The sequence below is a fragment of the Chiloscyllium plagiosum genome, chromosome 7, assembly GCF_004010195.1.
Source record: "Chiloscyllium plagiosum isolate BGI_BamShark_2017 chromosome 7, ASM401019v2, whole genome shotgun sequence".
Classification (NCBI taxonomy): Eukaryota; Metazoa; Chordata; class Chondrichthyes; order Orectolobiformes; family Hemiscylliidae; genus Chiloscyllium; species Chiloscyllium plagiosum.
In genome coordinates this window covers 67,406,025-67,431,989 of record NC_057716.1, presented here as the reverse complement: position 1 = coordinate 67,431,989, position 25,965 = coordinate 67,406,025, and the positions used below count along the sequence as shown (strand labels likewise).

The 25,965-nt window shown below is 40.5% G+C and overlaps 1 protein-coding gene across 1 annotated transcript in view; it reads left to right on the top strand.

The window, feature by feature from the left end:
* The window catches only part of LOC122551676 (extended synaptotagmin-3-like), a 141,892-nt gene that overhangs the window by 69,531 nt on the left and 46,396 nt on the right, over window positions 1-25,965 (top strand). Inside the window, exons 5-7 of the mRNA XM_043693985.1 lie at window positions 8,400-8,469; window positions 9,649-9,738; window positions 17,199-17,254. Coding sequence (XP_043549920.1) covers window positions 8,400-8,469; window positions 9,649-9,738; window positions 17,199-17,254 — 216 coding nt within the window. The remainder of the gene's footprint in view (window positions 1-8,399; window positions 8,470-9,648; window positions 9,739-17,198; window positions 17,255-25,965) is intronic.

Below are 25,965 nucleotides of genomic sequence, written 5' to 3'. Positions count from 1 at the left end.
GCCAATACCTTCGCTTCACAGAGCATGATGTTGTAAAGTAATAAAATGTTTAAGTCTTATACAGTTGTGCTAAATAAAAGCTCTAGGAGCCTATGAGTTGAATTGTTGTGCATTGTCTTTACAGAATTTATATGTGCAATAATATAAGCGGAAAATACTGGAGAAACTCAGCAGGACAAGCATCCCTGAAGACAGAAAGAGCGTTAATGTTCCGAATATGACTGTTCAATAAAATATATAAGTCTGAAATTCAAAAAGTAGAATGAAGAAATGAATAGCCTAAAATTCATGTAAAACAGAAATTCTGGAATGCTCAGTAGGTCAGGCTGCATCTGGAGAAAGAATGATAAAGTGGGGTGACATGGTGGCACAGTGGTTAGCACTGCTGCCTCACAGCGCCAGAGACCCGGGTTCAATTCCCGCCTCAGGCAACTGTCTGTGTGGAGTTTGCACATTCTCCCCGTGTCTGCGTGGGTTTCCTCCGGGTGCTCCGGTTTCCTCCCACAGCCCAAAGATGTGCAGGTTAGGTGAATTGGCCATGCTAAATTGCCCGTAGTGTTAGGCAAAGGGGTAAATGTAGGGGAATGGGTCTGGGTGGGTTGCTGTTTGGAGGGTCGGTGTGGATTTGTTGGGCCGACGGGCCTGTTTCCACACTGTAAGTAATCTAATCTTAATATTTCAGGTCAATGACCTTACATTATGATTGGAAAAAACAGAGAAATGGGGTTGTCAGAAGAGATTAACAGACAATAGGAATGATGGACAAGGCTAATGGGGACAAAAATAGGACAAGGAACAAGTGTTGAGTTGAGAGAATTAAAACATCTGCCCTTTTACTTCTCTTCCCACTGTCCATGGCCTTCCTGGGGAGAATAAGTTATTTGTTTTAACATTGTGGAAACGATTTAACAATTTGGGACTCTTTTAATTATTATACTCCCATTCAGTCATCAGTTTGGCCCTGATTTTCTGGTTGCCTGTCTTTTTATTCTCAGCTCTACCCTCCTTCTGACCTCTATCCTCAGTTTCTTACATTGAGAGTCACTGGAGAAACAGCTGGGCAACTTTTGATTAGTTTTCCTGACCCGTGTTCAATAATTTTGGACTGAGAGAATCCAAGATGGCGGCAGTCTGTTAGGATCGCGTTTGCTGGGCTCCATGCCACAACACTGACCCGACAGAGCTTGAAGCTCTGGAAACAAAAGTCTGTTGGGGTCTGGTAGATGAACTTGAAAACAGGGGCAGAAGAAAGAACCTGCGCATTGTTGGCATAACGGAGGGAACGGAAGGTGAGCGATTAGTGGAGTTCAAGAAGAGTTTTGCAGAATTTCTTACTTTGGAGTCTGAGAAGGGAAAGATAACAATTGAAAGGGCCCACCAGATCATGGCACAAAAGCCAAGTGCAGATCAGCGCTCACGTCTTTTCCCGGTAAGGCTCCATCATTATAAAGACAAGCGGAGGGTCATGGAAGCCTCCAAAGCCCAAGGGAGGGATCCGAGGGCATTAGTATGTGGCGGTTCCATGGTCACGTTCTTTCAGGCCTTCTTGGCGACAGTGGTCTGGAAAAGGAAGTCCTATGCTGGCATCAAGAGGTTGAGAGAGCTTGGGATCCAGGATTCTCTAAGATCTCCAGTGGTGCTTCGGATCAATCATAATGGATCCATACAGTTGTTCGGCTCACCAGAGAAAGCAAAGTACTTTGTGGGCACGTTAACTTAAGTCAAACAGCCGACTAGGCATAGAGGACAGAGCTGTTCGGTTTGTTGTTCTTTTAAAAAGGGCTTGGTGCAGTCTCCTTTCTGGTAATAAGTTGAGTTAAATGATGCCCGAGATGGATAGAGTATTTATCTTTAATCTCTACGTTACGTTAAGTGATGGGTGACATTTATTTTTAGTTTACTTGTTTATAGTACTAACCTTGCTCTTGTTTTTTTTTCTCTCAGTTGTCAGTGTATGTGGAGTGACCCTAGCTGGTAGGAGTTGAGAAGGCAGTTGGGATGGTTAGTAGGGTTGTGGGATGTGTAGGTACCCCCTATGAATGGGGGAGTAAATTCCTCCAATCAGTGGCTTTTGGCAGTTTTTCTGTTTTGGCTGTATGTAGTTTTTGTAAATTATGTAGATTTATTGGCTGTAGTTAGTTTAGTCTATGTAATATTTGGGTTTTGTGGAATCTTTTGCATTAAAGTTCGGCGATCTGTAGTTTGGGTTCTTGCTCTCTGGAGTCTAAATGGTTCTATAGAAGGTTATGGCTAAGGATGTGTTTAAGTGCTGCACCTGGAATATTAAAGGGATTCATTCACCAGTCAAGCGGAAGAAGGTACTTTCCAGACTTAAAAGGGAGTGGGTGGATGTTGCCTTATTTCAAGAAACACACCTGGATGCTGCAGAGCATTTGCAGCTGCAACAGAATGGGTATGACTGGGTTTATTTTTCATCTTTCAAAATGAAGAGTAGAGGGTGGCCATTTTAGTTAGAAAGAATCTCCCATTTAAGTTGATGGAGTGTATTAAAGACACACACGGGAGATTTGTAATCCTTAAAGCTTTGATGCGTGGAGAAGACTACGGGATCTTAAATGTTTACTGTCCCCTGGCCCACCCCCTTAAGTTATTGACAGACATACTTTCTAGACTGGTTAACCTTGCATCTCAGCATATTATCGTAGAAGGGAATTTCAACTGTCTAATAGACCCCACTGCAGACAGATTGCCGAAAGGGCCTCCGCTATCATCTTTGCAATCTAAACAATTAAGGGGTTTGTGTGCTGAATTGGGGTTGGTAGATGTTTGGAGGCACCTTCACCCTACTGGCAGGGATTTCACATTCTTTCGAACCCACATAAATGCCATACCAGGATTGCTCTTTTTCTGACACCTGCAGCATATCTGGGCTCAGTGGCATCATGTACAATTGGCGCACTCACTGTTTCCGATCATGCCCCATTGTTTTTAATGGTTATGAGTAAGGATACGGTGGTAGGCTCGAGGCACTGGCAACTGGACCCTTTCATCCTCAAGGATAGCAAGTTTATCGAATTCTTTTCTACTGAGTTCAGGGCTTTTTTAGATATTAATTCAGGCTCAGTCAGTAGCCCATCAATACTTTGGGAAACAGCTAAAGCCTATGCGAAGGGGTTAGCTATTTCCTATTCAGTCAGTAAAAAGCAATAGACAGTGGGGCAGCAACGCTTGCTCGAGACCCATATGAAAGTAAATGAAAAGGCATAGTTTTGCAGGCTTTCGCTGGATAAACTGCAGAGGACCACAACGCTTTGGCCTACACTGAACTCCATGCTCACACAAACAGCCAAAAGGGAGCTTACATTTGCAAGTCCAGGGCTGTTTGAGCATGGGGATAAACCGGGCCAGTACCTAGCATATCTTGCCAGGAAAAGGAGTGCTCCCTAAGTCATTACCTCGATCACAGAGGCTACTGGAAATTACCCTGCGATTGTAAAAGAATTAATGCAGCATTTTGGAAGTTTTGCTCTGAAGTATTCCGATCTGAAAGCTGTGATGGTGAACAGGTTAGGATGGAGCCTTTTTTTTTTAAGAACTTGGACCTTCCGGGAGTGACTCCTGAACAAGAATCTTTCTTCAATGCCCCGTAGTCAGAGGAAGAGGTGCAGGAGGCTGTGAGGCTGCTCCAGAATGTAAAGGTGCCTGGTCATTACAGGCTACTTAGTGAGTTCTCTAAAGAATTTATAAATATGTTGTCAGGGCTGATGCTTGTATGTTTAATGACTGACTGTCATAGTCGTGGCCTCCTCCCACCATCTTTGAGAGGCAAACATCTCTCTCATTCTTAAAGGGTAAGACCCCAGAGGACTGTGCTTCCTATAGGCCCATTTCACTCCTGAATGTTAACTTCAAAATCCTGTCTAAGACTCTGGCATTAAGGCTAGAAACTGTACTGCCCTCATCATTAAGGAAGATCAGACAGGGTTCATAAAAGGTCGCAGATCGACGGATAATGTCAGGAGGTTATCTAACATGATCCAAGCATGTCAAAGCAATTGGTACAGAGATTCGTGATCTCCTTAGATGCTGAAAAGGCATTTAACAAGGTCAAGTGTCCATACTTTTTTTATACTTTAAAGTGGTTTGCCTGGGAGAGGCCTTCATCAGGTGGGTGGAGGTTTTGTATAGTGATCCTCTTGCCGTGGTCCTCACCAATGTTGTGCGATCAAGCAATTTCAATATTTGTAGGGGCAGTCAACAGGGCTGGCCCTTATCACCGTTGCTTTTCACATTGCTTCCGCTGGCGGTTCAATCATCAATGCATAGGGATCTCACTATAAGCCTTCGAGAAGTGGGGACGAAGTGACATAAGATTGTATTGTATGCGGATGACATTCTTGTCTTATCAAAGCCAGTAGTCTCCGTGCCACACCTGATACAATGCATCAATTTAGTTGGTAGCTTATCGGGCTATAAGATCAACTTTGTGAGATCAGAGGCCATACCTGGTGGTCTCCTGAGAGTGCGTGATTCTGAGGGCAGATCTCTGTTCCCCTTTAGATGTTCGCAAGAGGGTTTTCTCTATTTAAGTATTTTTATTATTCCCATGTTTGATCAGCCTTTTTAAACCAATTTTGTCCTTTTTATTCGACAGAATCAAGCAGGACCTTTGTAGGTGGGAGGCGCTTCCGATCTCTTGGTTAGGTCTGGTAGCCCTCATTAAAATGAACACTCTGCTCCACCTGTTGTATCCTGTGTGAATGCTACCTCTGCTCTTTACTAAGCAAATATTTAGAAGACTGAGCGCTGGTTCAGTTCTTTATCTGGTATCACAAGTGACCCCTAATTAAATTGACTAAATTGCAGTGACCTTACTGACTGGGAGGAGTGGGCCTCCCAGATATCAAAAACTATCAATTAAGCTTGTTGTTATCTTACGTAAAAGACTGGGCCCTGGGGGAATCCCTCGCTCACTTTGGTTGGACATCGAAGCATCTAGGGCAAGATGCCCCCTTATTAGCCTGCTGTTCTTAGACAAAATGAGGACAGTTAAGGAATATTTCCATAGCCCAATACTTAGCAACACAGTCAAGGCGTAGAGGGCAATGCTTCAGGGTGAGGGCAATATTGTCAAAACATCATTTTTGACACCCATAGTTAGTATGCTGAGTTTTCAACCAGGAATGATGGATTTGGAGTTTAAACTATGGGCAGCTCGGGACATGTCTTGTCTGGGTGATTTATTCGAAGGGGGACATTGATGTCCTTTGGCTCAGTTATATAAATTGCTGAGAAGGGACCTTTTTGCATTTTTTTCAAATTAGAAATTTCATACAAAAAGAAACCACACTTCTTACTGATTCTTATAGGTCCAACATGGAGAAGAGAGTTTGAGTGTTGAGGGTACGATATCTGTTCTGCATTTATCATCTATTGGGTGAGGCTCCCTCGAATGAGAACCGAACGGCTCTAAGGTATGCGAGAGGGAGCTGGACATTGAGATCTCTTCTGAAACATGGGAGGATATCTGGGAAAATACAAGAAGGATCTTGATTTGTAACAGGACCCACGCCTTGCAATTGAGCATTCTTCACAGGGTCCGTTTGGCCCTAGACCGCCTTGCAAAATTTAAAGCGGGAGCTTCTCCAATGTGTCCTAAAGTAAAGTGAGCGTGGGCACGCTCACTCATTGTCTTTGGTCCTGTCACAGACTGCAGGCATACTGGAGCGCTGTGGTAGGTGAAATAGAGAAGGCCTTGGGGACTGAGGTGAAAATGGACCTGGTATCTCCTCTTCAAGATTTTGTTAATTCATTTTTTTAGATGTACACAAACAAGGCTTTTTAGTATCCTCACTTTTTGTGCCAGAAAGAACATTCTATTAGGTGGGTATTGGAAAATCCCTCTGGGCTGGCGTAAGCTGGTCATTGAACACATCCCCTTGGACTTCCTCATGAGTATGGTACACCATAAAACTGAAAATTTCTGGTGGCTCTTTTTGAACAAGCTGGGTACAGATTTGTCCACCATACTAATAAGAGTCTTTATATAGCCATGGCAGTACTATGTAATGAATCTAGTATCCAGGAAGGAGAAACTACAAACATATTCATATGTATAAACTTATGCACTCGATGATTAAGGGCTATGGCTTTGTTTCGTTGCGTTGTCTTATTATTATTATAATATTATTAAGATTTCCTTTTTTAACTCAGTTATAAGTTATAATTTATCTATGTAATTAGTGGGTTTGTTTTTTAACATTGGTTTGAATTGTTTGATTTTGTATCTGTTGTAATATTCAAAAAAATATTTTTTTTCCTTTTTTTAACAAGAAAATAATAATTTTGGACCATAATTACTGCCCTGTAAATACTGATTATGCTGCTGCAATCATATCTCCTTTGAGTCATTTTTTGTTTTTTGTTTATTTGCTTATTCCATTGTCCTATCACTTAATATATGCTTTCAATGTGGGGAGGTGATGACCTGGAGTTATTGTCGCTGGACTGTTAATCTCCAGACCGAGGTAACAACCCAGGGACTCGGGTTCAAATCCTGTCTTGGCAGATGGTGAAATTTGAATTCAATAAACTTCTGGAATTAAGAGTCTCTAAAGATGACCATTGTCAATTGTTGGAAAACCCTATCTGATTCATTAATGTCCTTTTTAAGGAAGGAAACTGCTATCCTTATTGGGTCTGGCCTACATGGGACTCCAGAACCATAGCAATATGGTTGGTTCTTAACTGCCCGATAGGCAATAAATGCTGGCCTAACCAATGACTCCCACATCCCTTCGATGAATTTAAAAAAAACTGGAACAGACCTATTCTTGCCAGTCTACTTGCTTAAAACCTTTTTATGTCTCCTCCTTACAGCTCTCATGGAAGATCATCAACCTGAATAGTTCATTCTTTTTCTGTCTCCACAGAAACTAATCGGCTGAGTATTTCTAGCGGGTTTTGTATTATTTCATATTTACAACATCCTCAGTATTTTAATTTTGAGCTAATGTATATTGTGACTGATTGTGACAACAAATGGTGGTAGAACCAGTTAGGCCACATTTTTGAAAAAGCTACAGTCGCCGCTTCTCCTATGAAGCAATTGTAATGAGAGATTTCTACACCTTTAGCAGAAGAGAAAAATAAACATTGACTGAAATTTAGTGCACCATCATTGCATTCTACATCAAACAAAGCTTAAGATTCAGTATTGTAGAAAACAAAAGTTACTATCAGCACAAAATATGTTTAACACTACAGTTTTTAATATAAATCCTTACTTAAGTTTTACTGAGTTGTCTGTTTTATAAACACAGCCTGGGAAACACCCAATCTATTAATGAGACCTGCCTAAACATTCGCTCCAAACCCAGAACATATTTAAAGTCTTGAGGGAAAAAAAATAGGCTCATAGCCTCAACATCAACTCCAAGGAAGTAATACGTGGGAGGGTGAAAGACCAGTGCATCATTTCAACATCACTTTCACTATAAAGCCCAGAGTCAGTGCCATTGGGCTCATCAGTCTGACATCGAGTTGTCAGTAACATCACTGTTTGGTGTTTTCAATTCCATAGGGTTAATCCTATAAAGTGTATACACATGAAATGATCATTCTTCAATGACTGGCACTAAGTCCTCAGATCCTTGCATAATTTCCTTCCAAAGTCCAGTCCTTCCTGCTGATCAAAGTTCCCAGCTTTTGAGATAAAACTGAAAGGATTGTAAACCAGAAGTTTATTTTGTGCACACAACTGTTGAAATCTAGTTAACTCTCAAATCAACACAAAAATGTTCTTTTCTGCAGAGCTCGTAGTGTGTTCTGCTGAGCATTTGCTTTCTCTGGGATCTAAGATTAAAATTGTCAATAATTTTTTTCAGAAGACTGTGGGAGACACAAACATTGTTTACTTGGAGGGCAAATAACCAAAGACATTTTATTAAAAAGCTAAGCCTAATTGTCTGGAACAAAAACAGAAATTGCTGGAAAAGCTCAACAGGTCTGGCAGCATCTGTGCACAGAAATCAGAGTTAACATTTTTGGTTGAGTGACCCTTCCTTGGGTCACTGAACCAGAAATATTAATTCTGATTTCTGTCCACAGATGCTGCCAAGTCCTGCTGAGCTTTTTCCAGAATTTTCTGTTCTTGTTTCTCATTTACAGTACCCACTGTTTTTATCTAATTGGAGATTGGAAAACCCTATATTTGTTCTAATACAGAATCACATACTGCAAATGCTGGAAATCTGACATAACAATAAAAATTGCTGGGAATGCACAACAAGCAGGCAATAAATGGGGAGAGAGAAATAGATTTAACATTTCCAATTAAGATGGCTTTCTCAGAATGAACGATTCTCAGGTTGTCACTCAGGCTTTGTGTCCAATCCATTTGGCAAACCTGAATTTAATATAGAATGTCTGTCTTTCAGCTATGTAGGAGACTGTGAAATTAATGTGGAGGTGAAGAAAGTATGTAAAGCTGGACTGAAGGGAATGCAGGTATGTTGAATATTTTGAAATTGTTTCTTTGTTCTAAACTACTTCATAAATTGCCTATTATGATTTTATCTCTGATCCAGAATTTAAAACTCAACTACGATGTTCAATCAGGAAATCTGTGACCCTTGGCATGAATACTTATAACAAATAATGGCAGCACCAAGGCTCCGTGGTTACAACTGCTGCCCACAGTGCCACAGATCTTGGTTTGATTCTGCCCTCAAGTGACTCTGTGTGGAGTTTGCACATTCTTCCCACATCTGCGCGGGTTTCCTCTGGGTGCTCCGGTTTCCTCCTACAGTCCAAAGATGTTTAGGTAAAGTGGATTGGCCATGCCAAATTGTCCAGAGCTGTGCAGGGTTACAGAGATAGGTAGGAGTCTGGATCAAGGTGGGATGCTCTTCAAAGAGTCGATAGGCTAAATGGTAAGCTTCTACACTGAATTACGTAAAGGAGGTTTTATTCCCCAATGCTGCCGGATTTGCTGAGCTTTTCCAACAACTTCTGATTTTGTTATTCCCCACAATGTTAATCTCTGAAAAGATGTTGCTATTTTAACTATGTATAATTGGTAATCTATCCTTATGCCCCTTTTTTTTTCTTTTTCTATTTCAATTTTACTTTTCATATAAGGCCCAGTCATGAAAGGGCAGAGACATTGTCTTTGTTCTCTTAATCTACTTTTTAAATAGTCTCTAGAGAATACACCAAATGGCAATGGTTACTCATTATCTAACTCTTTGACTTTCTGATATATCTGCCTTATGCCATTGTTCCTGCGCAAAATTATCACAACCTGGCAATTACATACATTTTTGGTAAATTTGCACATTTCTGATTTAAACAGGCAAAAGTAAGGATAGTGCATGTGTTAATATTAGGTGAGTAACTTCAGGAATTGGATAACTGTTGGTATCTGCTGTTGGCAATTGCAAAATAATTATACTTCCTTGTACAATCTTTGTAACCTTGAATGATTTGAATGTGCAGGGCAATGCATTGAAATTACCATTCGTTTGTGAAATTCTTTAATCTTATGTTCCACTCGCATCAGTTTTAAATTGTGATTTGATTTGTTTGCCTATCTCATCAAAACTTATTGATGTTAACAATTAGAAAGTGCTTTGGTCCTTTAAAGCTGGTATTTGGTAATGATTATGGTATATGTTTGTACTACAGCTACACGGTACACTCCGAGTGATCCTGGAGCCTTTATCTAATCAGATGCCCCTGGTTGGAGCTGTGACTTTATTCTTCATTCGCCGACCAGTGAGTCTTTTTTTCATTTTATTGCATTGTTTTACATTTCAATTTTTTTCTAATAGTAGCTCCAACCACAAAGCACTCTTGCTCATTAAAGTGGTGTTATGAGGCTCTAAGGCTCAGATTCCCAACACATTGGGCTCTTCAGTGAGGTGAAAATAAAGTGATTAGATATCTTAGGTCCTATCCACAAACATGACATTTTCTCTTTCTCTAATGCTGGGCGAGTTTCATGTAAGTATGGTCTGCGGACGAAGCTGGCCTTTTAAATCATCAGTACGCTCCTTCCTCACCTCTTTTGACATCTCTTCTAATGTGCAATACAGGGTTAGATTTTGCCAAGCCAGATATGAGCATCAGATTTGTTTTGGTAGCCAGGGTACCCTTTTGGAGAGGTAAGGTACCACCTTGAATATGGTCCCGGAACACATTTGGACCAAGGCCAGGAGAGATCATAGGCCCTTCAGGATTGTTAAGTAGGTATTAAATGTAGGTAAAAAGTGGATAAACCCATTACTGTAAAACTGCTTGGACTTTTCAATAGAGTGTAAAAACCATTTGTCAGAGGGATCTGTCTTATCTATAAAGGCATTTAAAATTCTTCCCTTTAATACTTTATAAAAACAAAACTCCAGATTTTTTTTCTAAAGTTGTTGTTTGCTATTTCATTTGTCTCTTGACATAAAGTTAAGGACTTACATTACTGGATTGTTGCTACATGACTGATTTCACAATGATCCTTTACCACATTGGGGCACATTTCATATCATTGGACAGTTAACAAGCAGTTATTGAATCTTTACTATAGAAGCATGAATTCCAATGCTTTTGCAACTGAATGAAATATTTAATGTTTTATGGCTTTATTTAGTTAAAGAAAGTGTTTATCCCAATATAAAGTCTCCATTTGATAGATAGAGCTGTTATTTCAACATTGCACAGGTCTTGAGGTCCACCTATGGTGGATGGTAGGTATAAGGTAAAAGGACAGTGGAGGTGAGCATTTAGAATCATGGAATCGCTGCATTGTGGAAGCAGACTTTCAGCCCATTGAGTCTCTGAAGAGCATCCCACCAGACCCATATCACTACCCTATCCCTGTAACCTTGCATTTCCTATAGCTAATTCACTTAGCTAGCATCTCCCTGGACACTATGGTCAATTTACATTGGCCATATTTGGTATGGGTATATAAGGTGCTATGAAGGGTGGATAAAAGTACATAGAAACATAGACAACAGGAGCAGGATGAGGCCACTTGGCCCTTTGAGTTTGCTCTACCTTTCGATCGCTTGTCATTAGTTCATAAAGGGCAGTGGGAGAAGGTATAGGAGCGTGCTTTAGTATGAGGTTAATGGGGTGGCTAGTGGTAATTTATGTAGATGTTAATGAGGGGTAAGGGTCGGGGAGCAGGAGGCAGAGGATATTTCATGGTTTATGCTTTGTTTCTAAGTTTTTTGGCAGATCCCCAAGGCAGGCCTACACCTCCGCTTCTAATGTAGCCTGCCCTTACAATTTAAAATGGTAGCCAGTTTTAAAAGTTCAGGTATGCAGCTGGAAATTGTCCCATCTCTGTGCTCCTGACATGGGAGTGAATACATCTGGGACTAAGGGAAATTATTTATTTAATACCAAGATTCTTATTTTGTGGATGCAAATCCTCAAAAGCCAAGCATTAGCTGCATTTATTAAGTTAAATGTGATTTAATCCATCCCCCTGTCTGTACAGGGGACACTCCTTGGGGCCAAGTGCTGGAAAATGGGATTTAAATAGTTAGGTGCTAGTTTTTGACTGGCACAGACTCGATGGGCCCAAGGGCCCTTTGTTGTGCTGTAGGTATCTCTAATGTGCAGCATTATTTGCCTCAACAAAGTGCATAAGGAGTTTGCATTGAGTTCATAACAGTGGGGGCTGGCTTCATAGGAGTCCAGGCTTGTTCTGAACATGTTTAACAAGGACCATTCTTGTCATGGTAGTTCAAAACATGTCATCAAACAGATGCAATTTACAGAAAAAGCAGGTTAGAACTCCTGTATATCCCATTCCTTGATCCAGTGGACATTTACTGACAGACTTTTGCTCAGCAATGCTGTTCCATATGAGCACATGATGAAAGATGAGCTGTAGGATGGATTTATCAGATCCTGATGGAGTGATAAGTGAGGTGTGGCACAGGTGGTTTCAACCAGCTGTGGGTTGTTGGTGGATGTGAGGAGGAATGATGTTTGCAAGGACAAGAAGCTGAAGGAGAGGGATTGAGCAGAAGATTCCATTTATGGTACACATCATTACATTCACTTGAAAGTCAACAAGGTGCGTGTGTTTTGACCTTTGCCAAGCTGATGCAAGTATATTAGGCAAGTGCTGGGGTTGAAAGTGCTGTAGCAGCAACATCACACGTAGATTCAGCAAGTTTGAAGTCAGTTGTTTCTAGTTTTCATCCTTTTGCTGCTCCCTTCAGAAGGTCACAGATCAACAAAGTCCAATCCAGAAGTTTTCCCAAGTATGCTGTGTTGGGATCACACTTTACTCCCTAACCATCCATGTAAATGTACTATTCATTTGTTGGCATTTGCATTTTGGAGATGGAATATACTGGTTATAGATTTTGAGGATTCAGTGTGAGATACTAATTGTGCAGAGGTCCATCAAATTTGTAACCTCTTTATTAAGGATCTGGTGCAGGGTGTCAAAGGATGGAGATTTGAGGGCACAACTGATGTCATCAGCATAAATCAATTTACAGAGTGTGAATGATGGCAACTTATTTGTTTACATATTGACCGGTGTTTGGTGCTGACACTGAACTCCATGGTAGTCAATTGGCCTGTCTTTTGCAAGCATTTCTCCCTTGCCTGAGGTGGATTCTAACTGGTGTAGGAATGCTTTAAACTGAGGTAATCTGTGGCATCTCTTGCAGAAGAATAACATTTTTGTTTCCCAAACTACAAGATAACCAAGTAAAAAGTAAAAGCTGTGATGGTAGGGGAACTCGGCAGCAATAATATCACTCAATATCAAGAGGAGATGGCTAGATTCCATTGTAGGAAATAGTCATTGCCTGGCATTGTGTGACACAGATTGTTACTCAAGACCATAAGGTAGAGAAACAGAATTAGGCCATTCAACCCATTGCGTCTGCTCCACCATTCAAAGATAGCTGATACATTTCTCAAACCTAGTTTCCTGTCTTCTCCCTGTAATCCTTGATCCCCTTACTAATCAAGAACCTATCTCTTTCTGTTTTAAACACACTCAATGACTTCCACAGCCTCCACAGCCATTTGTCGCAACGAGTTTCACAGATTCACCACTCTCTGGCTGAAAAAAATACCTCTTATCTCATCTTGCCATGTATCAGCCCAAGCCTGAATATTGTTCCGATCATGCCACATGCAGGCAATGTGCTTCAGATATATTTCATACTAATTTTCCAAAAATGCCTGTCTTTTTGCTGGGAGCCATCCAATTTTACTCTTAGCGCTTTCATTAAATATTCATGACAGACCCAGTAATATTGGCCTTTCCATGGAGAGCCCATCTGAGGGAAATTGAGGGGGTGGGATCATAGGAAACCCTACAGTACAGCAAAAGGCCAAGTTAGCCTTTTTTTTTTTGTTGCTTAATCATGTGACTCATTGCCATTCCAAATCTTGTATGCTTCAGGGCATCATGCCAACAAATGTTAAGAGTTTTCAGTCAGTAAGGACTGCAGATGCTGGAAGTCAGAGTCAATAAAATGTGGAGCTGGAAAGGCACAGCAGGTCACACACGCAGAAGCAGGAAAGTTGATGTTTTGGGTCTGGACTGGGGAGGGGAGAGGGAGAAGGTTGGGGCTGGAATGGTGATAGCTAGATGCAGGTAAGGGGGTATTGTGATTGGTCAGTGGGAAGGGTGGAGCAGATAGGTCAGGTCAAGGAGTTAGGGAGAAGAGGAAGGGTTGGACATGTGATGAGATTGGGGGGCTAGATTTTGAAGCTGGTGAACTCTTCCCTGATGAAGGGCTTAGGCCTGAAACGTTGATTCTCCTGCTCCTCGGATGCTACCTGACCTGTGCTTTTCCAGCACCACACTCTCGACTTTAACTATCTTTGGATGCTTCAATAACTTGTCTTTCGTTGTAATTGGGAATGTTTGCCTTCAATTTTTTTTTTGAAAATGCAATTGTGTTGTTGATGGGTTTGAGTTGGAGACAGAGATTTATATATTTCAGCAAAGTAAACCCTAAAGAGCGCAGGACATTTTCATTTCCTTATCAAAATCATTGATAAAATAGATAATTTTACATGAAAAATGGGAGTGCTAAATTAATTATCTGCCTATAAGTTTTGTTTTAAAAAGGTTCCTATTTTTGTATGTTTTCATCACCTCATGACTCATTGCAAAAATACAATTTTTTTTATCCCAGTTTGTGTCCCTTGCTGCATTTCTCCATACTCCAGCCTTGGCTTTCATATATCAGAAACATTCTTTGCTTGACAGTTGCAGATCTGGTCGGACTGCTGACTATCTTGGCCCCAGTTTCTGCAACTTCCTCCTAAAATCCCATCTGGCTCTGTTTATTTTTCTCTCTTCACCTTTTTGAAAACTATCTTGCAATAGATACCTTTGATCAAATTTTTATTCTCCTTTCCATCTCTCGCCAAATTGTTTGGCAGTTTGCCCTTTTCATTTTTCCTTCTGTCCCGGCTGTTTTTCTGCTGAAGGTTATGTAAGTGCATAATGTTTTTATTGTTGTCCTAGTCAATGTAATTAAGTGATTGTTATTGAAATATCTCCTCAGAGCTTAGTGTCCCATCACCAATTTGCTCTGTTTTTATGCATGCATAGTACTTGATACTGGTCCAACTTTCTCAGAACCAGCTATGAGTGAATAGAACCTGGCTTGGAGAGGACGCTAGGAAATTGTTTCCGTTAAGCGAGGAGACTAGGACCCGTGGACACATATGCATGCATAGTACTTGATACTGGTCCAACTTTCTCAGAACCAGCTATGAGTGAATAGAACCTGGCTTGGAGAGGGTGGACGCTAGGAAATTGTTTCCGTTAAGCGAGGAGACGAGGACCCGTGGACACAGCCTTAGAATTAGAGGGGGTAAATTCAGAACAGAAATGCGGAGACATTTCTTCAGCCAGAGAGTGGTGGGCCTGTGGAATTCATTGCCATAGAGTGCAGTGGAGGCTGGGACGCTAAATGTCTTCAAGGCAGAAATTGATAAATTCTTGATGTCACAAAGGGCTATGGGGAGAATGCGGATAAGTGGGGTTGAAATGCCCATCAGCCATGATTGAATGACGGAGTGGACTCGATGGGCCAAATGGCCTTACTTCCGCTCCTATGTCTTATGGTCTTATAGAACCTCTGATGATCCTGTTTATATTTATCAGTCAGGCCTTCCTGAAGAAGGGCTCATGCCCGAAACATCGATTCTCATGCTCCTTGGATGCTGCCTGACCTGCTGCGCTTTTCCAGCAACACATTTTCAGCTCTGATCTCCAGCATCTGCAGTCCTCACTTTTTCCCTTCCTGATTAAACCAGGTTAATAGCCCCAATCAGGGAGTTCATTTTCTTTGAGGTCTACCAGGCTGAAAAGCTGAGGGACTTGAGACTGTTTTCGTTAGAGAGAAGAAGGTTGTGAGATGACTTAATAGAGACATATAAGATAATCAGAGGGTTAGATAGGGTGGACAGGGAGAGCCTTTTTCCAAGTATGGTGACGGCGAGCACGATGGGGCATAGCTTTAAATTGAAGGGTGATAGATATAGGACAGATGTCAGAGGTAGTTTCTTTATTCCGAGTAGTAAGGGTATGGAATGCTTTGCCTGCACAGGTAGTAGATTTGCCAACTTTAAGTACATTTAAGTCGACATTGGACAAGCATATGGACGTACATGGAATAGTGCAGGTTAGATGGGCTTCAGATTGGTATGACAGGTTGGCGCATCATCGAGGGCCAAAGGGCCTGTACTGCGCTGTAATGTTCTATGTTCTATACCCTCATTACAGTTATTGCTGTAATTTTTCTATCAAGTCATAATTTTTCCCTCCACTTATTTCCTGTGATAGCTTTGAAGTGAATTTAGATCGTATTTCTGCAGATTGTAGCAAGATGTGCATGTTTATTTGATAAAATGTATGGACTGTAAGTAGTTTATGAAGGATTTCAAAATAGTGAAAGTTCTTTAATAACTGAGAAAGGAGAGTGAGGAAGGGGCCATCAAAGGGAACAATTTGAGTCAGTAAGGCCTGTTGTCCTGAGTCCTGAAGTCCTTCATTAACTCCAAGGTTTCTATCTGTTCCATCCCTGATTTGCATTTGAAGGAAAAACCACTGAAAGCATTTGGCCACAGGGAAACCAACCTAGAACAAGCAATTCATGAAGTCCCTCAGAACCAAGAAGGTGAAATGGTCTTGGAGCATTCCTTCCAAACTTTGCAATGAACTTGAGGCAACCTTAATAGCAGCCTAAAAACAACCAAATTTGTTGGTACAAAATCAGAAGTTGCTGGAAAAGCTCAACAAGTCTGGCAGCACCTGTGAAGAGAAATCAGAGTTAACGTTGCAGGTCCGGTGACCTGTCCTCAGAAGCTCCTGGGGAAGAATCACGAGACCTGAAACGTTAATGCTGATTTCTCTTCACAGTGACCTGTTGAGCTTTTCCAACAACTTCTGCTTTTGTTTTCGATTTACAGCATCCACAGTTCTTTTGGTTCAAATTTGCTGATAATTTGGAAGCTTAATGTCCAGCAGGTGAATTAGCTCTCAGGTTCTATCTGTTCCATCCCTGATTTGCATCTGAAGGAAAAATCACTGAAAACATTTGACCACTTGAAAAACAACCCAGAACAAGCAATTCATGACGTCCTTCAGAACCTACCAAATATACAATTCAAATATCTCTAACCTTGCTGATCTCCACAGATGCAGATTTTGATGACAAAAAGGAGGAAGCACAACCTCTGACCTGACACCAGCATCACTAACAAAGATCTGTTGAGTGCTCTGACATTAAAGTCTCCAAGTCTTCTATCCCCTTCCGAAAGCTATGGTATATGTTCAAAATTCTTTCCATGCAAACAGTCACACCTTTTTCAAGAATAGAAAGCCAAGGACAGATCAGCATGGGATTGTAGCCACGCAGCATCAACTCATCACGTTTTAAATGAATGACTGTGTCCTACAAAACTTTGCTCCATGTTTCGAGTCAATCAACTTAGCAACTCCGAGCACCATGACTTGTCTGGCTAACTAGACCTTTGGCATTTTGTAGTTTAACGTCCTACTCGAGAAGCAAACTGTAACCACCTTTAAAACCACACCATTTTCTTTCATGAAAATTATTAATATTCTAGCCTGAAAATGTTTAAAGTGGAAATTGAATATCATTGTACAGAGAAAAAAGTTCCTCTCAACAAACCCATTGCTTGTTTTGCTGCTCCTGATGTTGTTAATTTCTCTTCAGGTTCTGGAAATCAACTGGACAGGGCTGACCAACCTATTGGATATTCCTGGTTTCAAGTTAGTATTTCACATTGTCTAACCTTTTTCATGGATCAGGAAGTGGAAATTGATTTAGAGATTGACATTACAATGAAATAAAAGAATAATGCATAATTGAGTAATGCTGGGGATATCTTCAACTGTTCATTAACTTCATCCAAACATGTGTGCTTAAAATGTAGCTGCATCCATTATTTTACTGAAATTTTTGACCAAAGGAAAGTATATCTTGTCTTTTGATTCACAAGCCTACTTCAAGAAGTGAATCCAACTTCATTACTCCTTGTCCTAAGCAAGAAACTTGTAAATTGGGAATTTTTCAATAGTTCAATAGCAAACTTGAAAGGGATTCCAAAGTAGCAATTAGTTTGTTAAATAGTTCACCAACCTCCAAACCCTGTCAATTTCATAATCTGTACAAGATTGGTTTGATGTATCAATGTTAACTGAATTGCATTCTTTGTAATTTTCTCCTGCATCCTTGTTCTGTTTAATTTATAAAATGGAGGAAAATGTTGCAAGTAGTAAAACTGTGTCATGTCACTTCCAGAAATTGTGAAGTTTGTTCGCTGAGCAAATTAAAATTAAACAACTTCCCAATTCTTGACTTCAAAAAGTGCTACTAATCGAAAGAGTGCCCTACAGTTTGTCATCTCCTTTAATGAGCTGCATAGAGTGCTGTGCCAACATAATCTCTTCCATAAACAAATGTGCATCAGTGTATAATTGGCAGGAGACAGTTTTGTTTTTCAAATGTTTCAATCAGCGTGCATGAAACTATCGTAATTTAGGTTCTTTTATGAAAACACTTTAAAATATGCTTTTGATGGTCATTAGTAACTTTTTTTATCATATTCTTCTAATATTTAAATGTATTCATTGCCACTCTGAGCCTAGGTAAATGGAATTCAGTTGTTAACACATTCTTTGAACAACAATAAATCTAACATTTTTCGTGGTTTTATGATAAGAATGAATGACAAATGAGACTTTAGTTGAGACAAGTATGACACTTCTGGATTAAATCAAAGCCACATTATTTAAGATGTGAGATTCAATCTGCAGTGTGTACAGTAAATTTGTATTCTATATAATCTTCACAAACTTGTTTATGATTTAGCTATATGTGGTATATAAAGAAAATATTCCCTCAGGTTAGTACTTCAGTATATTTAATTAATCACTGTGGGAGGCATCCCATCCTGATAAGCTGGATATGTGGTGATGAATTCTTCATCTGACCTGCTCATCTAAACACTTGCCGTGTCTTATTGTTTTTCCCATTTTAAATAAATCCATTTAAGTTTGGTATTTTTGTGGTAGGAGAATTGATGCTTCTATTTCTGATGGGATATTAAAAGAACTAGTTTAAAATGGAAGCTCATCCTCCTTAGTAGATATGGAAATGGAGGCCAGGAGGCAGGATTGCATTTGGAAAAAAGTCCAGGTTGATTTTATTTTTGGAAGTTAGCTGGAGACTAGAATTTTGCTTTGCTTTGGGCTGAATTTTGGTGTTAGCTAAACTTAAGATCTGAGATCTTGGAGTACAAGTCCTGCAATAAGTTTTAATTGAATAGTTCCTCCATATAAGGAGTGAAATTGAGCAACTCCACCAGTGTAAAAAAAAAGTGCTCAATTAGAATCAACATTCTATTTATCACCAGATCTTTATAAAGATTTATGTTTTAATTCTATAGACTTGGTATGCTTACGCAAACCCTTGTTTGAGCTGTGAACATTACCTGCATTCTGAGAGAGGAAAGTGAAGCTGAACTTACTTTGTACATTTTGGGTATTATTCCAGTCGTTTGAATAAATATCACTTGCCACTACAGTTTACTTGTTTAGATAACTGAAACAAGTCAGATATCTCCAGCACAGTAACTTGAGCTGGATGCCTAAGAAATTGGAGCACATTCTTTTTCATGTGAGTCAGAATTAACTCCAATGGAATACTTCATTTTGCATGTCAGTTAATACTTAGTCCTGGATTGTCATCTTCAAGGCAAGCAGCAGAAGCTAGGAAAATTCCTGGCTTTGTGAATCCACCACAGGAGAAAGTGATAGTGAAGTCAGGATCTAGATTGCCAGGGACATGGCTCAGGTTCAGGCTGCAGTCAGGTTAGTCCATCCAGGAAAGCAGTCAAAGCATCCAACTAGCTGTCAAGGCATGTTGTTCAAAATGTGTACCTCTGCTTCATGGGACTCCATCTCAGGAAAGGCCCTCAGTCTCCTGTACCCCATTTACCTCCCAAACAGTGCCCATGTGCCACCCAGGAAGCCTCATATCTGTGAACCTTTTTTGCATGCTGTCTATGCTAGCTACGCCTCTCAACCTGCACCTGTAATATTCCCCAAATCAAGCTGTGGCACTTCCATGCCCATTGTCTCCCATTCATTGGAGAGAATCAATAAACCTTCTAGTGATAATAGAATACATAAAAACAGAAACATAATTTATAACTTAATATAATTTTATCGCTTTTTTAAAAAAATTCTTTGTACTACAGGATAATAAAAGTGCACCTAGGGCAATCACTCTAAACCTCTTCTGTAAGTAGAAACTGCAACTGCAATGTTTATCATCCAACTATTGCTGAAAGTGCCTTAAGTAAAAGTTTTAACAGATAACAAGGTTACAAGTTTTATAGACCTCCTAAAAAACATTTCAAGAAAGTAGCCCAGACCCTAACTTTGCTAGTTGTTTTAAGCAGGTTTAAAATGGATATTTCAGGAGTGATGCAACTGGCCCAGCCACACTTAGTTTTAAACAAAATAGAATTTATTGGCAAGATTACCGAATAAAGTACAAACAAAAAAGAACAGAATATAGAATAACATAACCTATCCGAAAACCTAACAACCTATTCTAACTTAAGGATGCTGTTCCAAATACTTGCAACGATCCCCATAAACACCCCTTGGCAAAAAAGGTAAAATCAAACACAGTATCTTACAGGAGAGATGTCAGAGAGAGGGAGGATCAGCATGGACCTGCTTCTTTGGGTCCGGCAGCTTCACAATGACTGCTTGCTAAAACAAAACCAGAGAAAAGCTGAGCTGGCAGAACTGGTGGGGTGATTTCTGGAAGCTCTTTTGGAAGGTTCCTTGTGTCTATTTTAAGGACAGATTAGCTTTCTTTACAAAGTCTGAATTTATACCTATCCATTTGTGACAAATACAATTTATAAAAGCTTGTAAAGGGTGAACAATTTATTCTGAATGCATCGGCAGTTCCATGAGCACTGCCAACTAGCACAGTGTCTTTTAACTAGCTACAAAAGATTTGAGTAACTCAAATGTAAGTTTGGCTAATACATGTTGAGAAAGCAGAGCAGCAAAGCAGAAACTGTCTTGCAGTACCCAGTCATTGACAATTGGGTTGGCTATTTAATGCTATGATCTCATGGCAGGACTTCTTAATAATAATTCCACCAAGTTATTGCAATTGGGGATAGTATAGTTAGAGGCATAGACACTGTTCTGTGTGACCAGGATCGAGAGTCCTGAAGGTTGTATTGCCTGCCTGGTGCTTGGGTTCGGAATATCTCATCTGGACTGCAGAGGAGCTTGGAGTGGGAGGGTAAAGATCCAGTGGTCGTGGTCAATGTAGGTACCAACAATATAGATACAACTAGGGCAGAGGTTCTGATTAGGAAGTATGAACAGCTATGAGCTAAATTAGAAAGCAGAAGCAGAACGGTGGTAATCTTTCAATTATGACTTGAGCCACAAGCTAATTGGCAAAGGGTCAATAAGATTAAGCAGGTTATTGTGTGGCTAAGAGATAGGTGTGGGAGAAATGGGTTTGAATTCATGGAACAATTGAACCAGTTCTGGGAAAAAGGAACCTGTTCCGATGGGACAGTCTTCATCTGAACTGTGCTGGAACCAGCGTCCTGGTGAATTGCATAACTAGGGCTGTAGTCAAGGCATTAAATTAAATGTAGAGGATTGGGGAGGGGAGAGGTGTCAGTTAAGAGAAATTAGAAAACCCAAATTAAAGTAGCAGGTAAGAGTGCAGAACTCAGGAGAGGTTATTAAAATCTCCAGCACAGACAGAAGTAGGACATGGTGTAGCAATCAAACTTCAAGCACACTGGACAAACGAATGACAATGAGAAGAGGGACAGTTAATACAGGAGGTTAATACTGAATACACACAGTATAAGGAAAAGGTAAATGAGCTTGTATTGCAGATCAAAAATGGCAGGTATGACATAATGGGTATCACAGAGACGTGGCTACAACAGGATCAGGATTGGGAGGTGAGCATTCAAAGATATACATCCTATCGAAAAGATAGGCAGGTGGTCTAAGGGGCTGGGATTGCCTTATTAGTAAGAAATGAAATTATTTCAGTAGTAAGAAACAAAGGAGGGTCAGATGGTGTAGAGCTGAAAATGTTTTGCTGGAAAAGCGCAGCAGGTCAGGCAGCATCCAAGGAGCAGGAGAATCGACGTTTCGGGTATGAGCCCTTCTTCAGGAATGAGGAAAGTGTGTCCAGTAGGCTAAGATAAAAGGTAGGGAGGAGGGACTTGGGGGAGGGGCATTGGAAATGCGATAGGTGGAAGGAGGTCAGATGGTGTAGAATCTGTTTGGTAGAATTGTGGAACCACAAAGGTTAAAAAAAAACATAGTTATGTACAGGCCTCCAAACAGTAGTCAGGAACTGGGGTGCAAGATATACCAGGAGATAGAAAAGATGTGTAGGAAAGACAAAGTTACAGTGACCATGGGGGATTTCAATATGCAGGTGGACTGGGAATATCCGGTTGATAGTAGATTGCAAGAAAAGGAATTTGTGCAATGTCTACGAGATGGCTTTTTGGATCCGCTTGTGGTGGAGCCCACTAGGGAACAGGTAATACTGGATTTAGTGTTGTGCAATGAGGCAGACATTTTAAGGGAGCTTAAGGTAAAGAAACCCTAAGGAGGCAATGATCATAATAGGATTGAACTTACTCTGAAATTTGAAAGAGAGAAGATAGAATCAGACGTAACAGTATTACAGCTGAATTAAGACAACTACAGATGCGGGAGGGAGGAGCTGGGTAGAATTGACTGGGAGAGAAGCCTAGCAGGAAAGACTGTGGAACAACAAAGGCAAGAATTTCTGGGAGCAATTCAGGAGACACAGCAGAGGTTCATCCCAAGGAGGAAAACAGGGTATAGGGAGGATGAGGCAACCGTGGCTGACTAGGAAAGTCAGGAATAGCATAAAAAGCAAAAGAGAAAGCACATAATATAGCAAAGGGCAGTGGGAAACCAGAGGATTGGGAAGCTTACAAAGACCAATAGAGGGCATCAAAAAAAGAAATAAAGAGGGAGAAAATTAAATATAAGGGTAAGCTGGCCAGTAATATAAAGCAAGACTGTAAGCGTTCCTTTAGATATATTAAGGGCAAAGAAGGGCAAAAGTGGACATTGGGCTGCTGGAAAATGATGCTCGAGAGATAGTAGTGGGGAATAAGGAAATGGCTGAGGAGCTGAATAATTACTTTGTGTCAGTCTTCGCTGTGGAAGACATGAGTTAGATCCCAAAACTTCAAGGCAGTGAGGGGGCAGAGCTGAGTATGGTGGCTGAGAAGGTGACAGAAAAATTCAATGGACTGAAGATGGACTACAACCCAGAGTTATAAAGAAGATAGCTGAAGAGATGACAGAGGCATTAGTGATGATCTTTCTGGAATCGCTAGAATCAGGAAGTGTCTCAGAGGACTGGAAAATCACTAAAATAGCACCCCTGTTTCAAAAGGGAGTAAGGCAAAAGATGGAAAATTATAGACCGATTAGCCTAACCTCAGTTGAGGGTAAGATCCTGGAATCCATTATGAAGGATGAGGTTTCCGAATACTTGGATGTATAAGGTATAAAGGGCAAAGTCAGCATGGTTTCACCAAGGGGAGGTCATGCCTGACAAATCTGCTAGAATTCTTTGAGGAGTTAACGAGCAGGTTAGACCAAGGAGAGCCAATGGATGTTATCTACCTAGACTTCAAGAAGGCCTTTGACAAGGTGCCACACAGGAGGCTACTAAGATAAGGGCCCGTGGTGTCAGAGGCAAGGTGCTAGCATGGATAGAAGATTGGCTGTCTGGCAGAAAGCAGAGAGTGGAGCTAAAAGGCAGCTGGTGACAAGTGGTGTTGTGACCACAACTTTTCACTTTATGCATTAACTATCTCGATGAAGGAACTGTGGACATTCTGGCTATGTTTGCAGAATATACAAAGGTAAGTAGATGGATAGATAGCATTGAGGAGGCAGGATGGCTGCAGAAGAATGTGGATAAAGAAGATGCAGACTGAGTACAATGTGGGAATGTATGAGGTCATGCACTTTGGTAGGAAGAATAGGGGAATGGATTATTTTCTAAATGGGAAGAAAATTTGGAAGTCTGAAGTGCAAAGAGACTCGAAAGTTCCAAATCAGGATTCTCTCAAGGTAAACTTGCAGGTTGCATCAGTAGTTAGGAAAGCAAATGCAGTGATGGCACTTATTTTGAGAGGACTTGAATATAAAAATGGTGATGTACGTCTGAGGCTCTATAAGGCTTTGGTCAGACCACATTTACAGTGTTGTGTCCCATATCTCAGGAAGGATGTACTGGCTCTGGAGCGTTTTCAGAAGAGATTCACGAGAATGGTCCCAGGAATGAAAAGCTTAACATATGAGGAAAGTTTGAGGACTCTGGGTTTATATTCAATGGAGTTTAGAAGGATGAGGGGAAGATCTAATTGAAATATACAGAATACCCAATGGCCTGGGCAGAGTAGATGTTGGGAAGATGTTTCCATTGGTAGGAGAGACGAGGACCCAAGAGCATAGCCTTAGAGTAAAGGGAAGACCCATTAGAATGGAGATAAGGAGACACCTTTTTCAGCCAGAAAGTGGTGAATCTGTAGTATTCATTGCCACAGAAGGTTTTGGAGGCCAGGTCATTGAGTATATTAAAGACTGAAATAGATAGGTTCTTGAGTATCAAGGGTTATGGGGAGAAAGCAGGAAAGTGGAGTTGAGAAACTTATCAGCCATGATTGAATGGCGGACCAGAGTCAATAGGCTGAATGGCCTAATTTCTGCTCCTATGTCTTTTGGTCTTCTCTTTCTGTGGTGCTTTCCTCCTTCCTAATTTATTACTCCTCTCCTAGTTACTCTGATAAGCTGTATGACATTAAACAAAATATGTAACAGGGTTATTAGAATATACAAACTGCTGTGAAATTTGTGAAAGTGCTCTACAGAGTGCAGTGAAATTTGAAACCCTTGCTATTAAAGAAAAATCTATGCAATGTTTTGCTGATAAAATATTCATTAAGTAACTTTGCACTTTCAGCAATATTCTGCAGAGACACCACTGTTTACACTTTAATTTTGTATAAACATCATAATAACATTAAGGTAATTGAGGAACTCTCTTTTATTCCACAATGTATGGCAAGTCCATAACTGAGTTGATATGTATTGGAGGTTTAATGTTTAGCTGTACTTGTAACTTGAGTTAAATGAGCTCTAATTCATTAGAAATGTATGCTTTGTCCAGCCACAGACAGCTTGTATCTCAGTGAGGAATTAATGATCAATTACATACTTTGAAAAGCCAAGATCATTTGAATTACAAGCATTAACATTTCAATTATTATAAACATAATATTTTTATGTATGCTTTCTTTAAATGGGCTGTGCAAGTAAGAGAGCTGAAAAATAATAAAGACAATAGTGATGTCAGATTAGTTGTACAGTATTATCTCATTTCAGGTCATGTGCCATTGTCAATTTAAAAAAACAGGCCTCAGTCCATAAGACCATAAGACATAGGAGCGGAAGTAAGGCCATTCGGCCCATCGAGTCCACTCCGCCATTCAATCATGGCTGATGGGCATTTCAACTCCACTTACCCGCATTCTCCCCGTAGCCCTTAATTCCTTGTGACATCAAGAATTTATCAATTTCTGCCTTGAAGACATATACTACAAAAATAACAATGTGCAGAATAAACTCATCTGTATTCATTGAACATATACACGGATACGTATCATAAATTTAAAATGCACATTGTGCCCACAATGTTGGTTTAATGAAATAAACCTTTGATATAATGTGTACTATGATGATACCTTGAACCAAACATATGTAATTTGGGCACAGTACAAGTTAAAAATGAGCCATGGGTATAACAGCACGAGTGCATGTGTAAACTACTTTTTAAAATATATTCGTTCATGTGATGTGAATGTCACTGTATAGAGCAGCATTTGTTGTCCAACCCTGAATTCCCTCGAGGAAATGTTGGTGAGCTGCCTCTTGAACTGCTGCAGTGCTTGATGAGTAGGGGCAGCCACTGTGCTGTTAGGAATGGAAATCTGGGACTTTGATCCATTGATACAGAAGGAATGCCGATATATTTCTAAATCAGGAGAGTGTATGGCTTGGAGGGAAATTTGCAGATGGTTGAGTTCCCATGCTTTCTATGATTACTTATAGTGTGGAAACAGGCCCTTCGGCCCAACAAGTCCACACCGACCCGCTGAAGCGCACTTACCCAGACCCATTCCCCTACATTTACCCCTGCACCTAACTACGGGCAATTTAACATGGCCAATTCGCCTGACCCGTATATCTTTGGACTGTGGGAGGAAACCAGAGCACCCGGAGAAAACCCATGCAGACATGGGGAGAATGTGCAAACTCCACACAGTCAGTCGCCTGAGGCGGGAATTGAACTCTGG